Source organism: Mustela erminea, chromosome 15 (genome assembly GCF_009829155.1).
Source record: "Mustela erminea isolate mMusErm1 chromosome 15, mMusErm1.Pri, whole genome shotgun sequence".
Classification (NCBI taxonomy): domain Eukaryota; kingdom Metazoa; phylum Chordata; class Mammalia; order Carnivora; family Mustelidae; genus Mustela; species Mustela erminea.
This window is the reverse complement of record NC_045628.1, coordinates 69,747,586-69,768,507: the sequence shown is the minus strand read 5'-3', so window position 1 is coordinate 69,768,507 and position 20,922 is coordinate 69,747,586. Positions and strand designations below refer to the sequence as shown.

The window sequence follows — 20,922 nt, the reverse complement described above, 5'->3', positions numbered from 1 at the left end:
GAGACGTCTCTTCCTGAGAGATTGTTGACGTGTGTCATGATCCATAATTAATATTAAAATCAAATTTGATAAAATATAATACAAAATTTTGTATGCTCTAGGGTTAAAATGAATTAACAGTAAATACTTTTAGCATAAAGAGTTATAGCATGCTTAATATAACTGTATTAAGTGAAATGCTTCTTTTCTCTTCTTACAGCCAATCGGTGCTTTGAACCCAAAGAGAGCTGTGTTTTATGCAGAGCGTTATGAGACATGGGAAGATGATCAAAGCCCCCCCTACCATTATAATACGCACTACTCAACAGCAACATCTACCTTATCCTGGCTTGTTCGAATTGTGAGTCTCTTCATTAAGTTACTATACCGTTTTTTGTTTTAAACAAAGATTAGAGGCCAGTGAAGTAGAAACGAGATTTCAAACTCTAGTAAAACCTGAATCCTTTTTTTTTTTAAATGAGTTTTCTCATTTACAAAATTGGGTTAGGAAGATAGATTATTGTGAGCTACTTAAGCCTAAACCAGTTATAAGAGGAACCAGACTCTTGGAGTGCATCCGTAATGTCCCGTTTCTTTTTTTCACCGATGGTCACAAGCTGGCTCTCTTCCCTGGCCCTCTCCAGCTTGCTTCTTGGGCAGTATGCTTTAAGAACAGTTTCTAAATGTTTTGAAGACTTTCTCTTTCTCCTAACACATTCAAGTCTCTCTGATCTTTCAAATACAAGTATACATCCATAGGTACACACATACGTGCACACATACGTACACACACACACACAGACATGCTTCCTTGCACCCTGGCCGAACCTGCAGTTACTTCCCAGTTCTCTTTCTTCAGAGCCACATGTCAGCACAGCCTCCACTAAACTGCACTGTCCTGTGCTCCTCTCTGCTTTATCACCTCCCATTCAATCTTTAGCCGGGCTGATTTAGGTTCCACACCTACCCCTTTACTGAACTGTTTTTGCGGAAGTCACAAGTGACGGGGCTAGAACTTCCCATTTCTTACCACAGTGTATTTTAAGCTTTTGGCACCATTCCTTACTCTCTCCTTCTTAAAATTCTTCCCTCTCAAGGTGCCTGGGTGACTCAGTTGATTAAGTGTTTGCGTTTGGCTCAGGTCATGATCCCAGGGTCCTAGGATGGAGTCCCTCCCTCATCAGGCTCCCTCTCAGTTGGGAGCCTGCTTCTCCCTCTCCCTTTCCCACTGCTTGTGTTCTCTCTCTCTCAAACAAAGAAATAAAATCTTGAAAAAAAAATTCTTCCTTTTCATGACTCCTCAGACAGTATCCTCTCTTGGTTCATTTCCTGTCATCTTAACTGCCCTACTCAGTCTCATGCTCAGATTTTTTTCTTCCTCGATGTTTCTGTGCCCTAGGATTTTTCTGTATTCTTTATCTGGGCTATGCCATTTAATTATAAGCTAATGCCATCCAGCTTCTGTCTTCACTGCAGGCGTTTTTCTTGGGCTCCCAGCTTTTATTCTCATTTTATTTTTAATTCCAAAAGTGCCTACTGGATATTTCTACCTAAACACCTCCTAATACCATGTACACCATTTCCAAAAATGAACTCATCTTTGGTTCTTCCTGCATTTCCAATCTAAATAAATGGTGTGATCATTCACCCAGTTGCCTGATCTAGATATTTTCTCTATTTTACCAGCCTGTTATATCCAGTCAGACATCGCATCAGCTAGATTTTACCAGCTAAGTATGTCTGCAATCTGTCCCCTTGCTCTATTAACTCTGGCATTTCCTTAGTTTAGGTTCCCATTTTTCTCATCTAGATGAGAAAAATGCCCTTAACAAATCTTCTTGCCTTTAGTCTTTAGTCTTGCTTTCTTCAAACCAGTCTAGTTAAGAACAGTTACTGGAGTCAGATGGTCTGAATTTTTTTTTTTTCTATAAGCAACTGAGGAGTATTATAGAATGTTAAACCAAATCTATAAATCAGTGCAATCAACAATGTCTTCTCCCCTTACCAAAATATACCTTAGACCATTCTGTTTCATGAAGCTGATTTACCTCAGAAACACATAGATAGAGTACATGAAAATGGGTGTATGTGAGACCACATTTTATATTTTCCAAAGATTTTTTTTTCCTCTACCTAACTGACAGCTTTGGTTGGGAGGTCCTTCTCAAATATTCTTTCTGTTATGGGGACAAATTGACTTAAAACAAATACAATGTGAGTATCTTTTAAGTAACTTTTAAATCACTGATAGGTAATATGTTATACACAATTACTGTTATTACAGTAAAAGATTTGTCAGATTTGTGACTCAGTTTAACTGAACAGAAATTTTATATTTTTATCATCTTAAAGCAGTACAAGTAGTTTTAAAAAGTTTAGATCTAACTAGCCTATTAGAAAATAAGCCCAAATCTTATTTAAAAAATAAACTCTGTAATTATAAACTAAAAGAAAATACATAAAACTTTCTTTTTTAGACCGAAGTTATTAGTCTGATTTGTCCACAAGTTCACCTTAATTACACGAGCTTAGATTCTTTTATAAAAATGTTTCTGAGCTAATGTTTCTTAAGAAAATTTTTTAACTCTAACAATTTTAAAGAATAAGAATTTCTATTTCTGTTAATTTTTGAGGAATATAAGATTCAAATAGGTCCCTGGTTACCCCTATAAACCAATCAGAACAGAGCACTTTAGTTTATGGGTTGTAATAATTTTTTAAATACTCTCCAGATGTAGGAAAATACTTCACACTCACACAGGAGTTAAAAGCTTTTCTGAATTACAGACACACTGGTATATTGAGAACTTATAGCTGCTATCCTGTAATATCAGCCACAGGCCAAAACAAAACACAGAAGACAAAAAATTACCATTCAAGATCTCAAGGAGCTGGTGTCCTTTACAATGGACATAAAATATCTTCTTATTTGATTTGGGCTCACAAATAGGCAGACAAGAAAACAAAAAGACTAATAAATTCTCTGATCACCAAATGGCGAGATCATAAAACCAAATTCTTGGTCATTACCACCACCAATGGGAAATGACTGATTAGCAGTGCATGTTATAAATGTTATAAACAACAAAATGAGCAGAAGGGATTAAAAAAAAAAAAAAAAGCCTAGAGAAAAAGAGTGTCAATAAAGTTCAAGTTATATTTGCTGCCCAGAATTCACTCTACAGGGCAAGGAAAGACATACCCAGGCTTACACTGCCTTTTAGATATACTTCCTAATCAGCCCAGTCTATTTGGTGACATAGAGTTCACGCTCAAAGGGACTTCCAAAACTGTTAGAGAAGGAAATTTTTAGAAAGCAGTGAAGCCAGAGATACTCATCCTGGGAGGCCTTTTCACATCAAGGATGTCTTTGGATTCCATCAAGGACAATCATTGCTAGTGAACCATGGCCATGGGGAGAGTGAGACACCTCTTATTTTGGTGATTAAAAAAAAAAAAATGTCCGAAATCGTTTCAGAAAGAACATTATCATAAAACTGGATTGTTTGATAATTAATTGAGAGTATATATGTGATAACATTTTGACATATATAAGTTGATATTCAATAGTTTATGTGTAATCAAATTAGTCTGAAGTCAGATTTATTACTTACTTATGTGAGTCTGTAAAAATACTTGCTATTAGGGCACCTGGGTAGCTCAGTCGGCTGAGCATCTAAATCTTGGTTTTAGCTTAGGTCATAATCTCAGTGTCCTGGAGCTGAGCCTGTGTCAGGCTCTGCACTCAACAGGGAGTCTGCTTGAGGGTTCCCCCTTTCTCCCACCACCTGCCCCTCCCCCCGACTTGCACATGTATGTGTGTACTCCCTCAAAAATAAATAAATAAATCTGTAAAAAAATACTTGCTAGCAACAGCTTGATTTAAGACTTGAGTATCCCTGATAAAGTTAAATTCTTTCTCAAATCACAAATCACAATTCATCCTTAAGTTGATTTATTATTCCAGTGAAATGGAGTACAAATTTGAATCAGTATAAGAATATGGCATAAATTCTGTTCATATTTATTCTATAAATCCCTTTTAGTATTATCTATAACAGTGCTGCACAATAGAAATAAAATGCTAGCCACTTACATAATCTAAAATTTCTAGTAGCCACATTTAAGAGTAAAAAAAAAACAGGTGGAATTAATATTAATACATGTATTTGTTAACCCAGTATATTCAGAATGTTATACTTTTTTTTTAAAGATTTTCTTTATTTATTTGAAAGACAGAGATCACAAGTAGGCAGAGGCAGGCAGAGAGAGAGGAAGGGAAGCAGGCTCCCTGCTGAGCAGAGAGCCCCGACACAGGGCTCGATCCCACGACCCTGGGATCATGACCTGAGCCGAAGGCAGAGGCTTTAACCCACTGAGCCACCCAGGCACCCCAGAATGTTATACTTTTAACACATAACCGATATAAAAATTTTTGAAGATATATTCTACTCTTTTTTGGTTCTAAGTCTTTGAAATCCAGAATGTATTTTTATATTTATAGCACATTTGGTTCGAAGGAGCCATACTTCAGGTACTCAATAGTCACAGTGGCAAGTGGCTACTGTATTAGAACAGATCTATAGGATTGCTTTTATGGGGATTCATTTGGCCAACACATCTTGTGTCCTGCTGTTATAAATAAAAGTATCCCATTCTAATAGCTTACTAAGTGTTTAGCCTAATGGCCCAGGGAATTGTGATTTCCTCACTCCCATCCCATGGAGTTTATGAAGTAGAAAATACATTAGAATTCATGTCACTTAGAATTTGTTCATAAAAACAAAATACAGAGTAAGTAAGTATTTGCCCTTTTAACTTTCAAGCCTTTTGCACCCAAAGTCATTAAACTCTCTATTAGTTTTACTCAATATGTATAGTACCAACAATGATAATAACTGTTTTAAAATGTTAATCAACTACATAACTCATTTCTTTTAATTAAAAATATTATTTTAGACAAACTACCAGTGAAATACTCATCTGAATTACAAGATTCTGAAAAGGCTGATTCCTTGGTAGCTGCCATTGGGCAAATGATGAATGAAATATTAGAGTGGAGTTTGGGGTTTCTTCAGATATTAACTGGTATAAAGGGCACATTTTACTTGGAATGTTTTTACTTTAACTCTTACCCTGAATATATAGCATGTAACAGACCCACAGAAGTAACTAAATCTCACCCTCTGACCTCTACATCCCTCAGCGACCTGTTCACCTCCCAAATACACTGTCTTCCACCGAACTATTCCAAACTCATTTGTCAGACATTTAATCATAATCTTTAAGGAGGTTAAATAGGTTGTGCAACAAAAGTTCATTTATAAATCAGTTGTGGAATTTGAGACTTTTAAAAATAAATTATGGGTTTTTTGGAAAGCCTACCCAAGAGTCTGAATCTTTAAAAATATGTATTTGTAGTGAAAAAAATAGTAGAAACACTTCCGCAGGTATTGTAATTAAAGCCCAAAGATAATGCTCCTGAATAAAATAGGGTTGTCATGTTTATCTTGAATACTGATGCTTACGGACAATGCAGATTTACTTAAAGATGAGGAATTCTGGTTTTTTATTATTTTTTAATTATTATATAAGTTTCAGGTATTATACAAGTTTCATCTTTCTTTATAATTTGACATCTGTGTTTGCTGCAAAATGATCACCACCCGCAGTCTAGTTACCATTCATTGCCACACAGCTGACCCTCTTCACCCACTTCAACCACTGCCCGAAGCTCTTCCCCTCAGAACCACTAGAGTCTGTTCCTTGTATCTATGAATTTGTTTTGTTTTACCCTTTTCATTTATGGTTGTGTGTGTGTGTGTGTGTGTGTGTGTGTGTGTGTGTGTGTGTTTTAGATTCCACATGAGTGAAATCATGCAATATTGTCTTTCTCTATCTGATTTATTTTGCTTAGCATGTAATACACTTAGGGCCCATCCATACTATTTCAAATGGGACAGTTTCATCCTTTTTCATAGCTGAGTAGTAGTGCTCTGTATAAATTCACCACAGCTTCTTTATCCATTCACCTATCAATGGACACTTAAGTTGTTTCCATATCTTGGTTATTGTAAATAATGACACAATGAACATAGAGGTACATGTATCTTTTCAAAGGAGTCTCCTTGTATTCCTTGGATAAATACCCAGAAATGGAAGAGCGGGGTTATATAGTAATTCTATTCCTAATTTCTTGAAGAATCTCCAACAGATAAGGAATTTTTAACCAAAAGCCTGGTTTAAAATAGGTATGTAGGTCAATTAAAAGAGACTTTTTGAAGATTCTAAAAGATACTTCTGGATTCCTTCAAAAGGAATGGGAGAAAACACATTTCTGGATTAGGAATGCACAGTACAAATAATAGCTCCTCCATTCCCTAGAATATGACCCTGAACTTTCTCATATGTTAAACAGAAGTAATTATACCTACTCTGAAGGATAATCACAAGGATGAGTTAAATGAAGTAATACAGGGCTGAGCACAGAAAATGTGCCCAGTCTTCTTCGTTCCCTTCCCTTTGATCTTTATTATGCTTCATGTCACTCCAAGATACACATTTTTCTTTGGTAGAATTGTGTTCCAGGCACTGCCTTTCCCCCCCCCCCCCCCCCCCGCCAATAAAGGAAGGCAAAGAAGAAAAGCATAGCAGAGAGGGACTTAAAAGATTCTTATGAGATTACTCTGCAAATACAGAAGACAGAAGAATAGAGGAATTGAGTGAAGAGAAGAGGGGCAGGGAAGAAGGTTAGATTGCCCAAGACAGAGTTCATGGGTCTGTCATCATTGAAAGGCCAAAAAAGGGGGCGCCTGAGTGGCTCAGTGGGTTAAAGCCTCTGCCTTCAGCTCAGGTCATGATCCCAGGGTCCTGGGATCAAGCCCCGTATCGGGCTCTCTGCTCAGCAGGGAGCCTGCTTCCTCCTCTCTCTCTCTGCCTGCCTCTCAGCCTACTTGTGATCTCTGCCTGTCAAATAAATAAATAAAATCTTAAAAAAAAAAAAAAGAAAGGCCAAAAAAGTTGTTAGTGTCCTCACAGGGGATAAGGTTCTGATAGAATGCAGTAGGACAGATACAACTACCCAGTGCAGGCCTGGTTGGTTGGGTTTTCTAGTACTAAGACAGGGTCGGAAGATACGAAGTGACCTTAGGGTAGATGGAATTAGAAGGAGGAGGTCCATCAGCCATTCATATGAAGAACCTAACAGGAAGCTCGTAAAATGCAACAAATGCCCACATTTTAATTTCTGAAATTTCTGTTTAATTTTTTTTCATTTGTACATCTTGCAAACCAAAAGCTTTTCTGGTAGAATGATAAATTATCTAATATGCTAATGTACACACAGAAAATAGTTCAATCAGCATATGTTAAGTAAAAAAATACAGAAGTTTCTTAAGCATAATATAGCACTTAATCGTCTCTGTTAGTGAGGCGTGAGTCAAATGAAAAAAGAAAAGCCTTCCACTGTGCCTTGAAGGTAATAAGGAGACACATGGAAAAAGGTAATCTCTACGGTAATCAGAGCTTGAAAGATCAATACTCACTTAGAAACAAATAGGTTATCAATTTCCATTCGTATTCTACCACTGTCGCAGCTGGAGGCCTTCAGGAATAATGAGAATCTATGTCAGTAATGTAGTATGTGACCCTAAAACAGTTGTTAATCAGATCTTTTTAAAAGCTACTTAAAACTGTGAAATGTAGAATTCTTTCATCTTCTCCACCTTTGGATGCCACCAGTTTCATAAACTTGATGACCAAAAGGAAAATAATTCTTTAATTTCAGATTTCTTTGTACTATGCACACCTGTGCTATTTTGGGCATGCCTCTGTTAAGGTTGAAAACCAGGAAGGATTTTATAATTTAGGTCAGGATAGAGGTAGATCAGCTTTTACTGGCTGATGATAAAAAAAAAAAAAAGTAAGGCTTTGCATGTATAAATGGGTCTTCACTCACATCTGTATAATAGGTTAAAAATTGTAGAGACAAGTGCCATCCTTCTAAATTAATCTCTGGCTACACCTGCAGAGAGAAAGAGAAAAAAAAAAACCCACACCCAACATCGGCATCCTAGAGCAATGAAGAAGTGGATTCTGAAGTTATATCGTTTTGGTCAAACAAGTAGTTAAAAACTGACAAAAACTATCTTACTCTTACCCAGGCATACCTAATCTCCCAACAGTAATTGTATGTTGAGGTGCATTCGAGAAACCTTTATTGAACACTGACTATGAGCCAAGCCAGGTACTTGGTGCTAAGGATACAGACATGGATAGGACCTAAGGCAGCACGCGTCTGGCCAGGTTGTCAGTCTGGCGTGAAGCCCAGCCCAGCAGTGGGGACTCGACACAGTACATAAACCTGTAGTCATTTTTATAACTGTGTCAGGTGAGACACTTCAAGCTTTCTCAATATTATTTAATTGTCTATAATGCCCATAATTATCCCCTAGGTGTTGTCCTTCCCAATTAACATAGATGAAGGACCTGAAGCAGTTACTTAACACGAAACTTAAGGTTAAATAACTTGCCTAAAAGAGGTTAATGGTTTGTTCCACCAAGATTCCAACTTACATCTGTCATATTTCATTCAGTTTGCCATTTGCTACTTCTACCATGGTTTTTACCCCCACTTGAACTTTGTGCCATGATATGCCGCATTAATTACGTAATGTTTATTAGTTAGCTAAAAAATCTGCAAAGCAAATTGATTAGTGAAGGACATCTCATAAGATTTTTCTTCCTAACTTAATTTCAGTGACATCTATTTGTCTTTCATATCACTTAAAATCATAGACAGCAATATGGGCTTCCTGGATGCAGATCTGATTTTCAGGAGAATCAGTAATACAGACCTTCTCAATATATTGTTATATCATTCTTCATCCTATCTCTTTAATCACACCTTACTGTCATCTGATAGTGAACATAAAAAATCGGTGATCTATTACCAACTTTTAACACTGATGATGTCCAGCCACACTAAATTTCAGGAAGAGACTGAAGAAGATGAATGGTTGTGCCTGTTGGCCGGCAGCTGGCCCTTACAGCCAATGACAACAAGAAAAGTTTGAAGGGGCCCAGTAATGTTTTATAGGTATAAAAGAATAATGGGGATTATATACTGAAGAAATGTAACTGTTCAGGAAAACATCATGTAGACGTCTTAGCATTATTGAACCTAGGGGATGACATGTCATTCATCCTAGACTTAAGAAAGAATGAAACCATGGAAAAGAATATAGATATTTATCTGTGTTATACTTGTAGTTAAGTAAGAGATCCTTGGTAAGAATAAATGTTATTCAGAAGTGAACTTAATGGCATCAGAAATAATGTCTCTCCCCCAACATAAAAAGTATACAGAAAGCATTAAAACTAAGTGCATTAGAACCATGTGATAGTCATTCTTAGGTTTCCTGCTATGGGCATGTACTGGGTGGCAGATACTGTGTTTCTATGAGGTGACAGTGACAGAGTACCGAAAGGACTAGAGTTATCTAGTCTTATTATGTGCACTTCACTTTATTTCATTCATTTCTTCACCAAATTATACATGGAGCAACTTCTGTGTACCAAGTATTGTTCTAAGTGTTGGAGATAAAACAGTGAGCATGACAGGCTTCTGTGGGGGCTGGGGAGAGATAGACAAGTTACAAATCACTTACAAAACAGTGTGACAAGTGTTCTAGTGACGTATTTAGAAAATATAGGTTGTATGTGAGCATACTGGAGAGCTTGGCAAATCAAGGAAAATCTTTCAGGAGAAAAGTGACATCTTGGCTGGGGCATAAAGGATAGCAAGCACTTAGCCAAGCAAGGATGGTGAAGGGAAGGGATAAATTGGTACCAGGCAGAGGGAACATCCCCTACAAAGGACAGAAAGTGAGAGCAGTGTGTCACGACCTGCGAATGTGGAGAAGGGAAGGTGACAGGTAAGTTTCCAGATCATTCAGGATCTTTTAAGACAAGTTGAGTGATTTAGAATTTCTCTGAAGAGCTCTGAAGAGCTACTGAAAGATTTTCAACAGAACTTTGCATTTTAAAAAGATCATCAGACCATGATGTGGTACATGTACTTTTAATAGATTTTCATAGGTAATAGAAGATGGCCATTCCCTCCCTACCCAATTCCACAGTGCAGTGATCAGTGCCAGAGTGATATTCTTCGGCGGTATTAATACGTTACGTATGGCCTTAGTTATGAGAAAGAACATCTGACTTACAAACTGATAATAATTCAAAATCATTCATCATTAAATCATTAGAGCACTAGAATGCCATCATCTTACCGATCAGAAGATGAAAGCCCAAGAAGCAAAATGGCCCTCAGTAGCCCAGTCAGGCCCAGTCAGTCACCCCCTGACTCCTCAACATAGGCATCTTTCCAGGACCCTGCACTGTTTCTACCTCACAGGGGTTTCAAAGACCATCATATTTTCAGTGGAACAAGGCAACTGCCTTCAGGAGGGTCAAATTCCTGATTCTTCTTCCTCTTTTCTCTTAGGAACCTTTCACAACCTTCTTCCTCAATGCAAATGATGGAAAGTTTGACCATCCAGATCGAACCTTCTCGTCGGTTGCAAGATCTTGGAGAACTAGTCAGAGAGATACTTCTGATGTAAAGGTGGGTTCTTTGATTCAATAATAGTAATTTAATTTCAAAATATGCAGAAATCTTGATTTTTAAAAATTTAATTATATGTATAAGACAGTTTTGTTCCATTGTATTTTAAAAGCATGTGGTACATCTAACCTAAAAGGAAACTAGAGGAAATAATTTTGAGCATCACAGAAAACGATTCAGAATTCATTTATATTATTCAGTTAAGGTGTTTTCATAATTTCAAAAAATTCCTATCTAATTTAGATCGAATAATCTGGAGATGGAAAGAAAAGGCCATAAATTGCCTTTCCTGCTGTTAACTCAATATTTGGCCCATTCCATAAAACACAGCAGGAATTGGATTTGACCTTAATGTGTCATATTGTTATAGCTTGCCCAGCTTTGGGTTTACGTAGCCTGGGGCAATTAATAAAGCATTAATGACAAGACCCATTTAAAATGTAGGCTTTTCTGTACGGCCTTAGCTTTTACTTGACTGTGCCTGGGGATACCATGCAACAATACACATTAGATTAAACCAAAACACACACAATACCCAGGAACAGCCAGAGCGCTGAGTAATTTTACAGTTGGTACTATTTAACTATTGTTAAATACTAATGTTTGTTATTCGTTTATATGGGCTTTTGTTTCTTAAAAAAGGTTCTATTCAAAACAGTAACATACATTTGTTCTCTCGTTTTTCTCTTTTATTCTCTGATACTTGATCTGATCAGGTTATTGCACCACGTATACGTGTTCCTAAAGCCTCTTTCTTCAAGGCAGTTTTTTCCCTGTCACTGCCATTCATATTGTTAAATATAAAAATATTATGGAGTTACTCCATTTAGGGTCTTAATCCAACAAAAGGCAGTGAATTAAAGTCAAAATTATCATTTTCATATTTGTGTTTATCTATTGCAAACATTTTTAAAGGCAATCACAGTGTTACTGAAGTGTAAGAAAACTGATTGAACACAACTTTGTTCAGCTCTTTTTGAAAGCAGAAAACAAACAAAATTGATCCATGTAGCTTCTTCATGTATTTTGTCCGATTACTATCAAAGTTTGCATAAATGAATATTAATTTGTGCATATAACATATTCATATTTTGACAATAAGATAATTTAACATGCATCCTTACTATACTAAACTATGAAGGCATACAGTTTTCTCCCAGCAGCCTTATAAATTTGCTGAGGAACTCTAAACTCTAAACTCTAAAGCATCCGCGAACTGTCATTTAAACTCCTTTCCAGTGAAATCAGGGAGAGAGTCTTGTTTTTTCTTTTGTAACACACTCAGAATTTACACAGAAAATGAGGAGTCCAGAAGCTTCTAGAATTAGCCTAATGTTCATAAAAAGCCCTTAATAAGTATTTTGTGTTTGAATTAAATATTATTATCTATATTTTAAGGCTTCCTGTCATATTTAAGGTTATTCATATCTTAATTCAGAGCAGTATCCACATTGTACCAAATTATATCAAATGAAAATGCTTGCTCACTCTTATCAGACATCATCACAAAAAAGAAAATGGGCTTTTCAGCTTAATTCAAAGACCTACCCTCACAAACCCACACAAACCCACACACAGATCAGAGTTAATCATTCTAATTTATGTGAGTAGATACAACGTTACACCTTACTTTCTATACTGAGAACTTTATTGATGCTTCTCATCACCAAAAATAACTCACCAAGGTACAGGTCAGTCTCCAATGATCAATATTCCTATCAGGCTTTTCCCTCTACAACTGCTAGGATTTCTCCCAGAGTTTTCCTGTTCTGGTACTTTCAAGAAACGCTTGCGTGTTGTTACCAGTTGTGTTCCTTTGGTTCCGGGGGGTCACATCATCAAAGACAAAGACCAATGTGGCTGTCGCTAAATGGGAGGTTTTTTATTTTTTATCCTCAAGCAGCTGTGCCGAATACAAACAGGACTTATTCCCCCACCCCCGAACTTAATTAGTTCATAAGAAGCTCATTCCCCAGCTTGACATTGCAGGGATTTTTTCCCCCATTTTCAGTTCTCTTTCATATTTTATGATAACATATCGTGAATATCTTTCCATGTAGACCCGTTCTTTTTCAAGGCTGCACACTGCACGCATACACGATAATTTATGTAAACAATCTCCTATTTATGGGTAGTTTGTCTTTCTCTGCGATTGTTCCTGTTCAACACAAGGCTGCAGTAAACACCCTTGCATGTGATCTTGATGAACTTTGCGTATACGTGTAAAGGATAATTTCTATTAATGGCTAAATGGCTATATACATTTTTAATTTGGAAAGATATTGCCAAACCATTATTCCCAAAGATGATAATTCACTCCCTAGAGCATGTGTGAAGATGCTTCCTTCCCCACGCCCCCCTCATCATTATTATAATAAATAGTGGAATTTTTGCTAATCTGGTGAGTGAAAATAGAGTTGTCTTTGTTTGGGCTTGCATGTCATTAATTGTGACTGAAGTTGAGCATTTTTCATGTTTCGTATTTCAATAATTGACCCCTAAACTTAGTCATATTTTTTCCCATTTTTCAGTTGGGTCAAATATCTTTTTCTTATTGATTTGAAAAAGATCTTTGAAATCGCATCAAACTGCATTACAAGTATTGTTTCTCAGTCTTCTTTCCTCTATTTTGTGTGTATCTGTGTGTCTGTGTGTCCAAATGTGTCTGTCTTTCCATGTATGGCATCAGAATTTGAGAGTTCTCATTAAGGAAATGTTAAAGAGGTTTTTTGGTAATACTGGTAGTAAATTGAGACTTTCTAAATTCACATTTAAATGTATTGATTAAAACCCATGATATTTTTTCTGTCTGAAATAATACCTGATTTAGCAGGGAAGAATATGTTACCAAGAGTAATAATAGTTTTGCTAACCATGTGTTAAAACCCAAGTTTTTGATTTCTTATCCCCAAGCTGTTAAATAAAGCATTGGATATAATTTTAAGGAAATGAGTTTCCATTTATGAAGAAAAGTACGTCTGCAATATCTCCTAGCTTAGATAATCATATAAGAAAGAACTAGAATGGAGTGGTTGGTTTCATTCTGTCTGTCTTTATTAACATCAGTCTCTTCCTGTGGTAATGCATACAAGCTGGGCAGAGATGGAGTGTTGGTGAAGTGACCTTTCGGGAGCCAGGTCCCCTGAGTTAAGTCAGACTTGTTAGTTTTTTACTTTATTTTTATTTTCTTTTTTATTTCTCTCCTCTAGTGTAGTCTTCGTAACAATGACATTCAACTCACTGGAGTTCTCACACTATGATTCCTTAATGCCTTCAAAAGTTGTTATATTACTTTTGAATAGCTATGTAGATGTCAGGAAAGGTAGCTGTGACAAAATGTCATTAAGGTGACATAGTGTAAATTAATACAGTTAATGGAGGTGCTCGCCACTGACTCATTGACCCATTATGAGCTCTTGTGGAATTAACGAATGCCAGGGCATCAATCTTTTGAAAAAAAGGAAGAAAAGAGATGGCAGCTTTAAAACCTTGCAGTGAATTATATTAGAAAAGTGAAAACGTCTGGGTTGGATTTGATTTCACTAGGAAGCCATAAAATGGTATGCTCTCTCAGCAAAATATATTAAACTGAAATGTCAGATTTGATGCAATAGGTATACAATTATGATAGTGTTAATAGTGGTCTTCTATCACTCTAAGACATACTTTCAAGTCCAATTTCTCAGCAGCTTGAACTTGTCATAAGCTTGTAAATTAGAAATTGTGTTTGAGGATATTTTCTTATTATTGACAGAACGTATATAACACTATTAACTGTACCGTAGGGTTTTAGTATAGCTGTTAAAATAAACCAGAAATCACATTTACGGACAGAAAATGCCTGTTATAATATTCATCTTGCCATTTCTTTGATAGTATTTGGTGTCTTTCCGCACTGTTTTTCATTTAGGAAACCTTAAACTACTTGGACTGTTTGCTTAAAGGGAAGCTAATTAACAGAAATCTATCAGTGGGAATAGAGTAAGCAGGAGAGCTCTTACATGAAGTAGACAAGTTGGTCTCTGAAGTGCCTTCTGAAGGAGCGTGCTTCCCAGTTACAAGAGGAGCATGCATGTTTTCGGAGTGGTTCTCAATGGTTTTTAAACATGCTTTTTGGTCATTTATTTGGTAGTCTTCAGAACAGCCCTGTGAGATAGCTATCGTTGCTCTCGTTTTGTAAAGGAGATCCACAGGTATTAAGTGGCCTGCCTAAGTTCACACAATAGGTAAGAAGGAAGCCAAAACCAGCACCAAGGTCTCTTTAGTTATTGGTAGTACCTTTTCATTGCTTGGCATGCTGCTTTAATTCTTTTGCATGACCATATCATCACATCCAGCCCTTTGGACTAGCTCGGAATCACTGATCAATCAAGTGTTCCTTTAGTCATTTTTTGCTGTGTAACAAACCACCTCAAACCCTAGGGGCTTAAAAAATACAGCTGTTTCTTTCCCTAGGATTCTGCAATCAGAGTAAGGTTCATCAGGTACAGCTCAACTCTGATCCACCTGGGGACCCCTGGAGGGGGGGCCTGTCTGGGTCTGGAGGATTCAAGGTGACCTCACTCACTTATCCTTTGCTTCAGCAAGGATGGTTGGAACTGCCGGAGCCTGGCTGGCCCTCTCTCTGAATAGTCTTTCTAAGAAAATCACACTTCTCTTCACAGTGGCTTGCTAATAAGAGGATTAAAACAAAACAAAACAAAACAAAACAAAAACTGCAAAGCTGCTGAATGCCTAAACTTGAGAGAAACAGCATTCTGTTGGTCAAAACAAGTCACGGGACCAGCCCAAATTAAGGAAGGGGAGCAATGAACTCTGCCTCCCAGTGTGCTGAGCAGCAAAGTCACATTTCAATAGGACATGGAGGTTAGAGGGGTGTTGGTGGCCCTCTTTGGAAATAGTCTCCTAAAGCCCCTTCTCTGGTCACAATTCATGTTCCTCTTAGATGCAAAATATACTCAACTTGTTAGCCACATTACTGTATCAGGGTCAAAATCTAGTATCTCATGGTCTGTATCAGGTCCAGATACAGATACAGTGCAGAAATTTCTAATTTGGACACCTGGAACCTGGAAAGGCAAGCTAGTGGTCCCATGTACACTCGGCATAGGGTGGTGAGCCCGGTAAACCTCAACAGACCACTCCAAAGGAGGGGATGTGGAAGGTCCAGAGCAGCGTCTGGTTCTTGGTAATTACAGCCAGGCACGTGTTGCCAGTTTCCTGGACTCTGGGGTCAGGTCCTCTGAGACCTTGGCTTTGCCCTCTGGATCAGCTTTCCTCTCCATGAAAAATAGCCCTTGTCTGCAGCTGAGTGGCTTTCTCCAAATGCTTCCTGATCATCGAAAGTTGGGGCCAAGGCATCTTTCAACCTCCTTTAAAATTTTGTGGACTTTCTATGTATCAAATTATAGTTCATTATGAGAAAAAACGTGCACCCAAAAATCCTTTTGTTAGGATCCCCTCTGTTTCTGACTATGAGTTAAGATGCTGTTTACGATGCCCTTAGGATTCTCAGAATCCCTTTGTGTGGCTGAGTGGTTGTACAAACCACCACCTTAAATTTTGCTGAGCCCTTATAAAGGGGTTTATAGCCACGCCTTTTACCCTGTGGCCACATTTGATTTGCAGCACCATGGAATCTCTCTTACTCTAAAATAAATAAATAAATCTTTATTTAAAAAAAAAATCTTGCCCAAGCTGGCAAGAAGTCCAGGTTTAATATCTATTTAATTCTGATGCACGTAAAATAGCTCTTCCTGGTAGAAGAAGAGATCATCCCAAAACTGCCTCCCTCTTACCTTCAACTAACCGCTCACCTGAAGGACCTCTGCTTAATCTAACACAGCTTGGAAACCGTGGCCTTCAGTATTGTTTTTATTACTATTTCATACCTGAAACTCAGGAGATGATAAACACACAGCAGTAATTGATTCTTCTTCTTTTTTTTTTTTGTATCTCAAACATTTGTATTGAGCATCTCTTTTGTACTAGACACCATTGCTAGCTAGTGAGTGGTGTGAACCAGTGAGCAAAACAATGATCTCTATTGTCATGAGATTTCCAGTATAGTGTGACACAGGAGCCTAATATATATTATATATATATATATATATATATAACATATTATATATATAGTATATTTCATGGATAAGAATATATTGACTATTGATTATATGAATATTGAATATGAATATATTGAATATATAATATTATATTATTATATATTATAGTTGCTATGCAGGAAATCAAAACAGAATGAAGTCATACAGAATGATAGGCTCGCTTCTTCAGAAGGCAAAAGAGAAACTATAAGAGCAGAGACCCTGGATTTAAAGCAATCAGTTTTGATTTGGGGCTTTACCACCTATTTCCAGTGTAGTCATTAGCAAATTACTTAACGTTCTCTCTGCCTCAGTGTTCATGTCTAGAAAATGGGAAGAATGAGAATACCTACCTCATGAAATTTTCGTGATGACTAAGAAAATCCATATAAAGCACTTTACAGCAGTGCCAAGACATAGCATAAGATACAAATAATAAAAATAATAAATTAAATAAATAAAAACATAAAATGCAAAATAACATAAAATTTTTAAAAAGATACAAATAAATTCTATGTACTATTTTAAGATTGAATGACCAGAGGTAACATTTCAGCTCATTCCTTGTCTTAGAGCACAGATAGAGTAATTGTCATCTTCTTGGACTTCACAGTTAAATATCCCAGATGAAACTCACTTATTCATGAGGTTTTTCTTTTTTTAAATAAGCAAATCTCTTAAATTATATAAATATGAATATAAATGATATCCTAATGTCCTGTATTTATATGCCAGCATTAAATTTTAAAATGCTATTTGAAACAAGATCTTCTAATCTTTTAAAGATTTAAAATAAACTGAGGCATTAAAATTAAAATTTACACCCACTCTACTGCTTTAACAACTTCTCCCTAGACTGTGTGATTTTACTGGTTCCTTCCCCTTCAGAAAAAGAAAAAGAAAAAAACAAAACAAAACAAAAACTTCCCCAGCTCAGGATTCAGCGTGCAGACAGCTTTAGTCCCACATGGTTCTGGTCTTTTGAAGTTTTTAGGGGCCTTGCAGTTAAGCTGAACTTCAGGAATTTCTTTATATTTGCCTTAAAAAATGTGTCTGTTTGTGACTGTTCCCTCTATTAGAAATCTGAAAGCATTTCTTCAGCCCTTCAAACATCAGGCATCTAAGAGCTTTTTCCAGCATCTTAATCAACACCCTGATTAGTGAGCGTAGTTTGGCTGCCCAGACGGACTGGAGTAGAGAGCACAGCCTTTACCAAGGGATCATCCTGAAGGCCCTAGTCACGCTACTTTTTCATGTAACTGGCCTTGATTAAAGCCTTCCAGAATGTTCCCTCCTGCTGAACTCCGTACTTTTCCTCGTACCTTTCTAGGTAATCATCAGGCGTGACCTTCCTTAGCCTTCCTTTTCCTCCTTAGTGGCCACCAGCTTTTAGCCCCTTCTTATGCTAGAGAGTTTGAATTGAAAAAAAGTAGGTCTTCTTCCACTTCTGCAGTTTGGGTACAACTTTCTCAGCAACTTTAAAACCAACTTTTTCTGTATTTTAAAGTGAACTCTTTTACACTATTAAACCTTTTATACCTAACTAGGATAAGCAAGATAACATTTTTTTTTAACTGCGAAAATTGCCCCTCAAAGGGTACAAATTTTATGATGGGGTTCATCCTTTTTCTTTTATTTAATAAAGTCCTTCATTGGTTATTTTCCGATCTTGAGGCATTTTCCCAACCATCTGCATATTGCCCCAAGGGATTTCTAGTTATATTAAAATAACTTTACCTAATATCATCAATAACTTAATATTTAATGAGCACCTGCTGCATACAAATTATAACACCAAGAGCTATGAGGGTTCAACAAAATATAAGCCTCACAAAATCAGGCTTGAAAATCTGCTTTTACCCAAATCGGTATTAATGTAGAATCCTAGGGCTTTGTTGCCTTTCTGATTCTAATTTAATGACATTTAGGAAAATAGTATTATGGTGGTAAGTAGGTTAATAATAACCATATAGTTTATGTGACCCTTTGCCATAGGGAAGAATGGAAAATAATATATTTAGAAAACATTATAAAGCACCAAGATAGTCAAAGATAAATTAAGACTCTTTGGGCTGTTTAAATAAAAAATAAATCTATATTGCTTTATCCTTGTGGCTATATCTCTCTGTGTGCCCTCCAGGAAGCTTAGACAGTCTAGTTCTAGAGATGGGACATGAACACAAATAACTGATAAACGGCAGGAAGGGAAATCCCTGACTCCTGTTAGCCTTCGACATATAAATCACACTCCACAAAGAGCGACTCTGTGAGCTTACATTCTTTCCCACCTTCTGGACCATTTGGAATGCTGTTGTCGTGCTGTGTCACATAAAGAATGGGTAATGGGCAAACAGTGATATTCTTTACCTTTCTCTACATCTTTTAGTAATTGTTCATGCTTTCCCAAACCATGAGAGTAAGATCAAAAGAAAATTATAAGTTTTCCCTTAATGCACTGAAATAATAAGTGAATAAATATTGTCTTGGTCAGCTTAGGCATCTATATTTTACCATAAATGAGGGAACTTCTAAACAACAGAATTTATTTCCCACAGTTGTAGAGACTGGAGGTCCAAAACTAAGGTTGCCCACGTGGTCAGGTTCAATGTCTGGTGAGCGTCTGCTTCCTGGTTCACAGACGGCCATTGTCTAGCTGTGTCTCACGTGGCAGAAGTGGGCTCCCTCCTGTAAGGACACTAATCTCGTTCGAGATGGCTCCAACTTCATGACCTCATCTAATTCTAATTAACTTCCAATGACTCCACCTCCTAATACCATCATAGAAGATAGAGTTTTAACATTGAATTAATTTTTTATTTTTTATTTGTTTATCAGAGAGAGGGGGAGGGAGAGATACTGAAAGAGAGATCGCAAGCAGGGAGGACAGAGGAGGGGGAAGAAGCAGACCCCCCCCCCTGAGCAGGGGACCTGATGCAGGACTCAATCCCAGGACCCTGGGATCATGACCTGAGCTGATGACAGAGGCTTAACCAACCCGAGCCACCCAGGCACCCTCAACATTTGAATTTTAGAGGAACAGAAACATCACATCATAACAGTTACGTACTTCTGATTGCATACAGATCAATGAGAGCTGGAATGATGCTTTACTTCTACCTTCTAGTCTGTGATCACACACGCCTTTACCAAATTGCTCCTTCAAAGCAATATACTACACACCATTGCGCTTTCCCAGCCCAGAAATCAGCTCGTTATAGTCACTGCTGATAGAATATTTCTGAAGCAGTCTTTCGCTCCTGCCTTGCCCACCCACCAAACTATATCATGATTTGTAAATAAGGGTTTTGGTTTACCTATTGGTTTTTCTTTCAGCACTTTCTCATTTTCCCCTTTTACACACATGTCACTGACAATTTACACGAGTTTGTGTTAATCTCACCATAATTCTCCTTTCCCACACTCTCTTATGGCCTCGATGTCTTACACATAGTTTGTTGTTAATGAATGAGTATCACACAGTGTGAGCCACCTAATTCCCTCTGTTCTTTGTACACCCGTCCTCACCTCTGTCGCAGGTTGTCCTCCCTGGTAAAGTCCCAGGACATGTCCCATTACTGTCGCTTGCGCTTGCCCTTCTCCCCCTTCCCTCCCGGTGCCCTTACTGCTTCTGGTTCCCCTTCTCCCTGCATACACATAGACACCCAGTCTCTCCTCTCCGGTCCATCCTTTATGTTGACACTCAAAGTCTTGGTATAAAATAAATTTGTCCAGAAATCTAAAATCCAAACAGCTTAGCTTGTCATGAAGCTTCTTTCATCACCTCTTCCGTATAACTCTCACCAGCCCATTTCCCCCATCTTGACCTTTATCCCCCAGTATATCCTATACTCTACTCATACTCAGTCCTTACCACTTCCTGGTAATACTCCCTGATGGTCCCCTTGCCCCTTCCCCCCGCCTTTATCTTCAGGCATAGTTGAATTCAAATATCTGGTCTCCAGTGAAGTCTTTGCAGACTTGCCCCAAGTTCCCTGACTTCTGCTCTGCGTTCCCTTGTTCTTGGTTCATACTTCTTTCAAGCTATTATTATTATGTAGTATAACCATCTGTTTATGCATTTACCCTGTGGACAAGATTATAAATTCCTTGAAATAAAACCATCTCTTGTTTGTTCTTCTTTCTTCATACCTGTCACAGTGCCCTGTACTCAAACTTTATTATTTTTTTTTTATGGTTCACATTTATCATCATCAG

The 20,922-nt window shown here is 37.4% G+C and overlaps 1 protein-coding gene across 9 annotated transcripts in view; it reads left to right on the top strand.

The window, feature by feature from the left end:
- The window catches only part of NBEA (neurobeachin), a 678,194-nt gene that overhangs the window by 599,900 nt on the left and 57,372 nt on the right, over positions 1–20,922 (top strand). For all 9 annotated transcript variants that reach the window (XM_032314437.1, XM_032314438.1, XM_032314436.1 and 6 more), the window contains 2 exons: positions 200–340; positions 10,487–10,606. In XM_032314437.1, the coding sequence (XP_032170328.1) occupies positions 200–340; positions 10,487–10,606 (261 nt within the window). The remainder of the gene's footprint in view (positions 1–199; positions 341–10,486; positions 10,607–20,922) is intronic.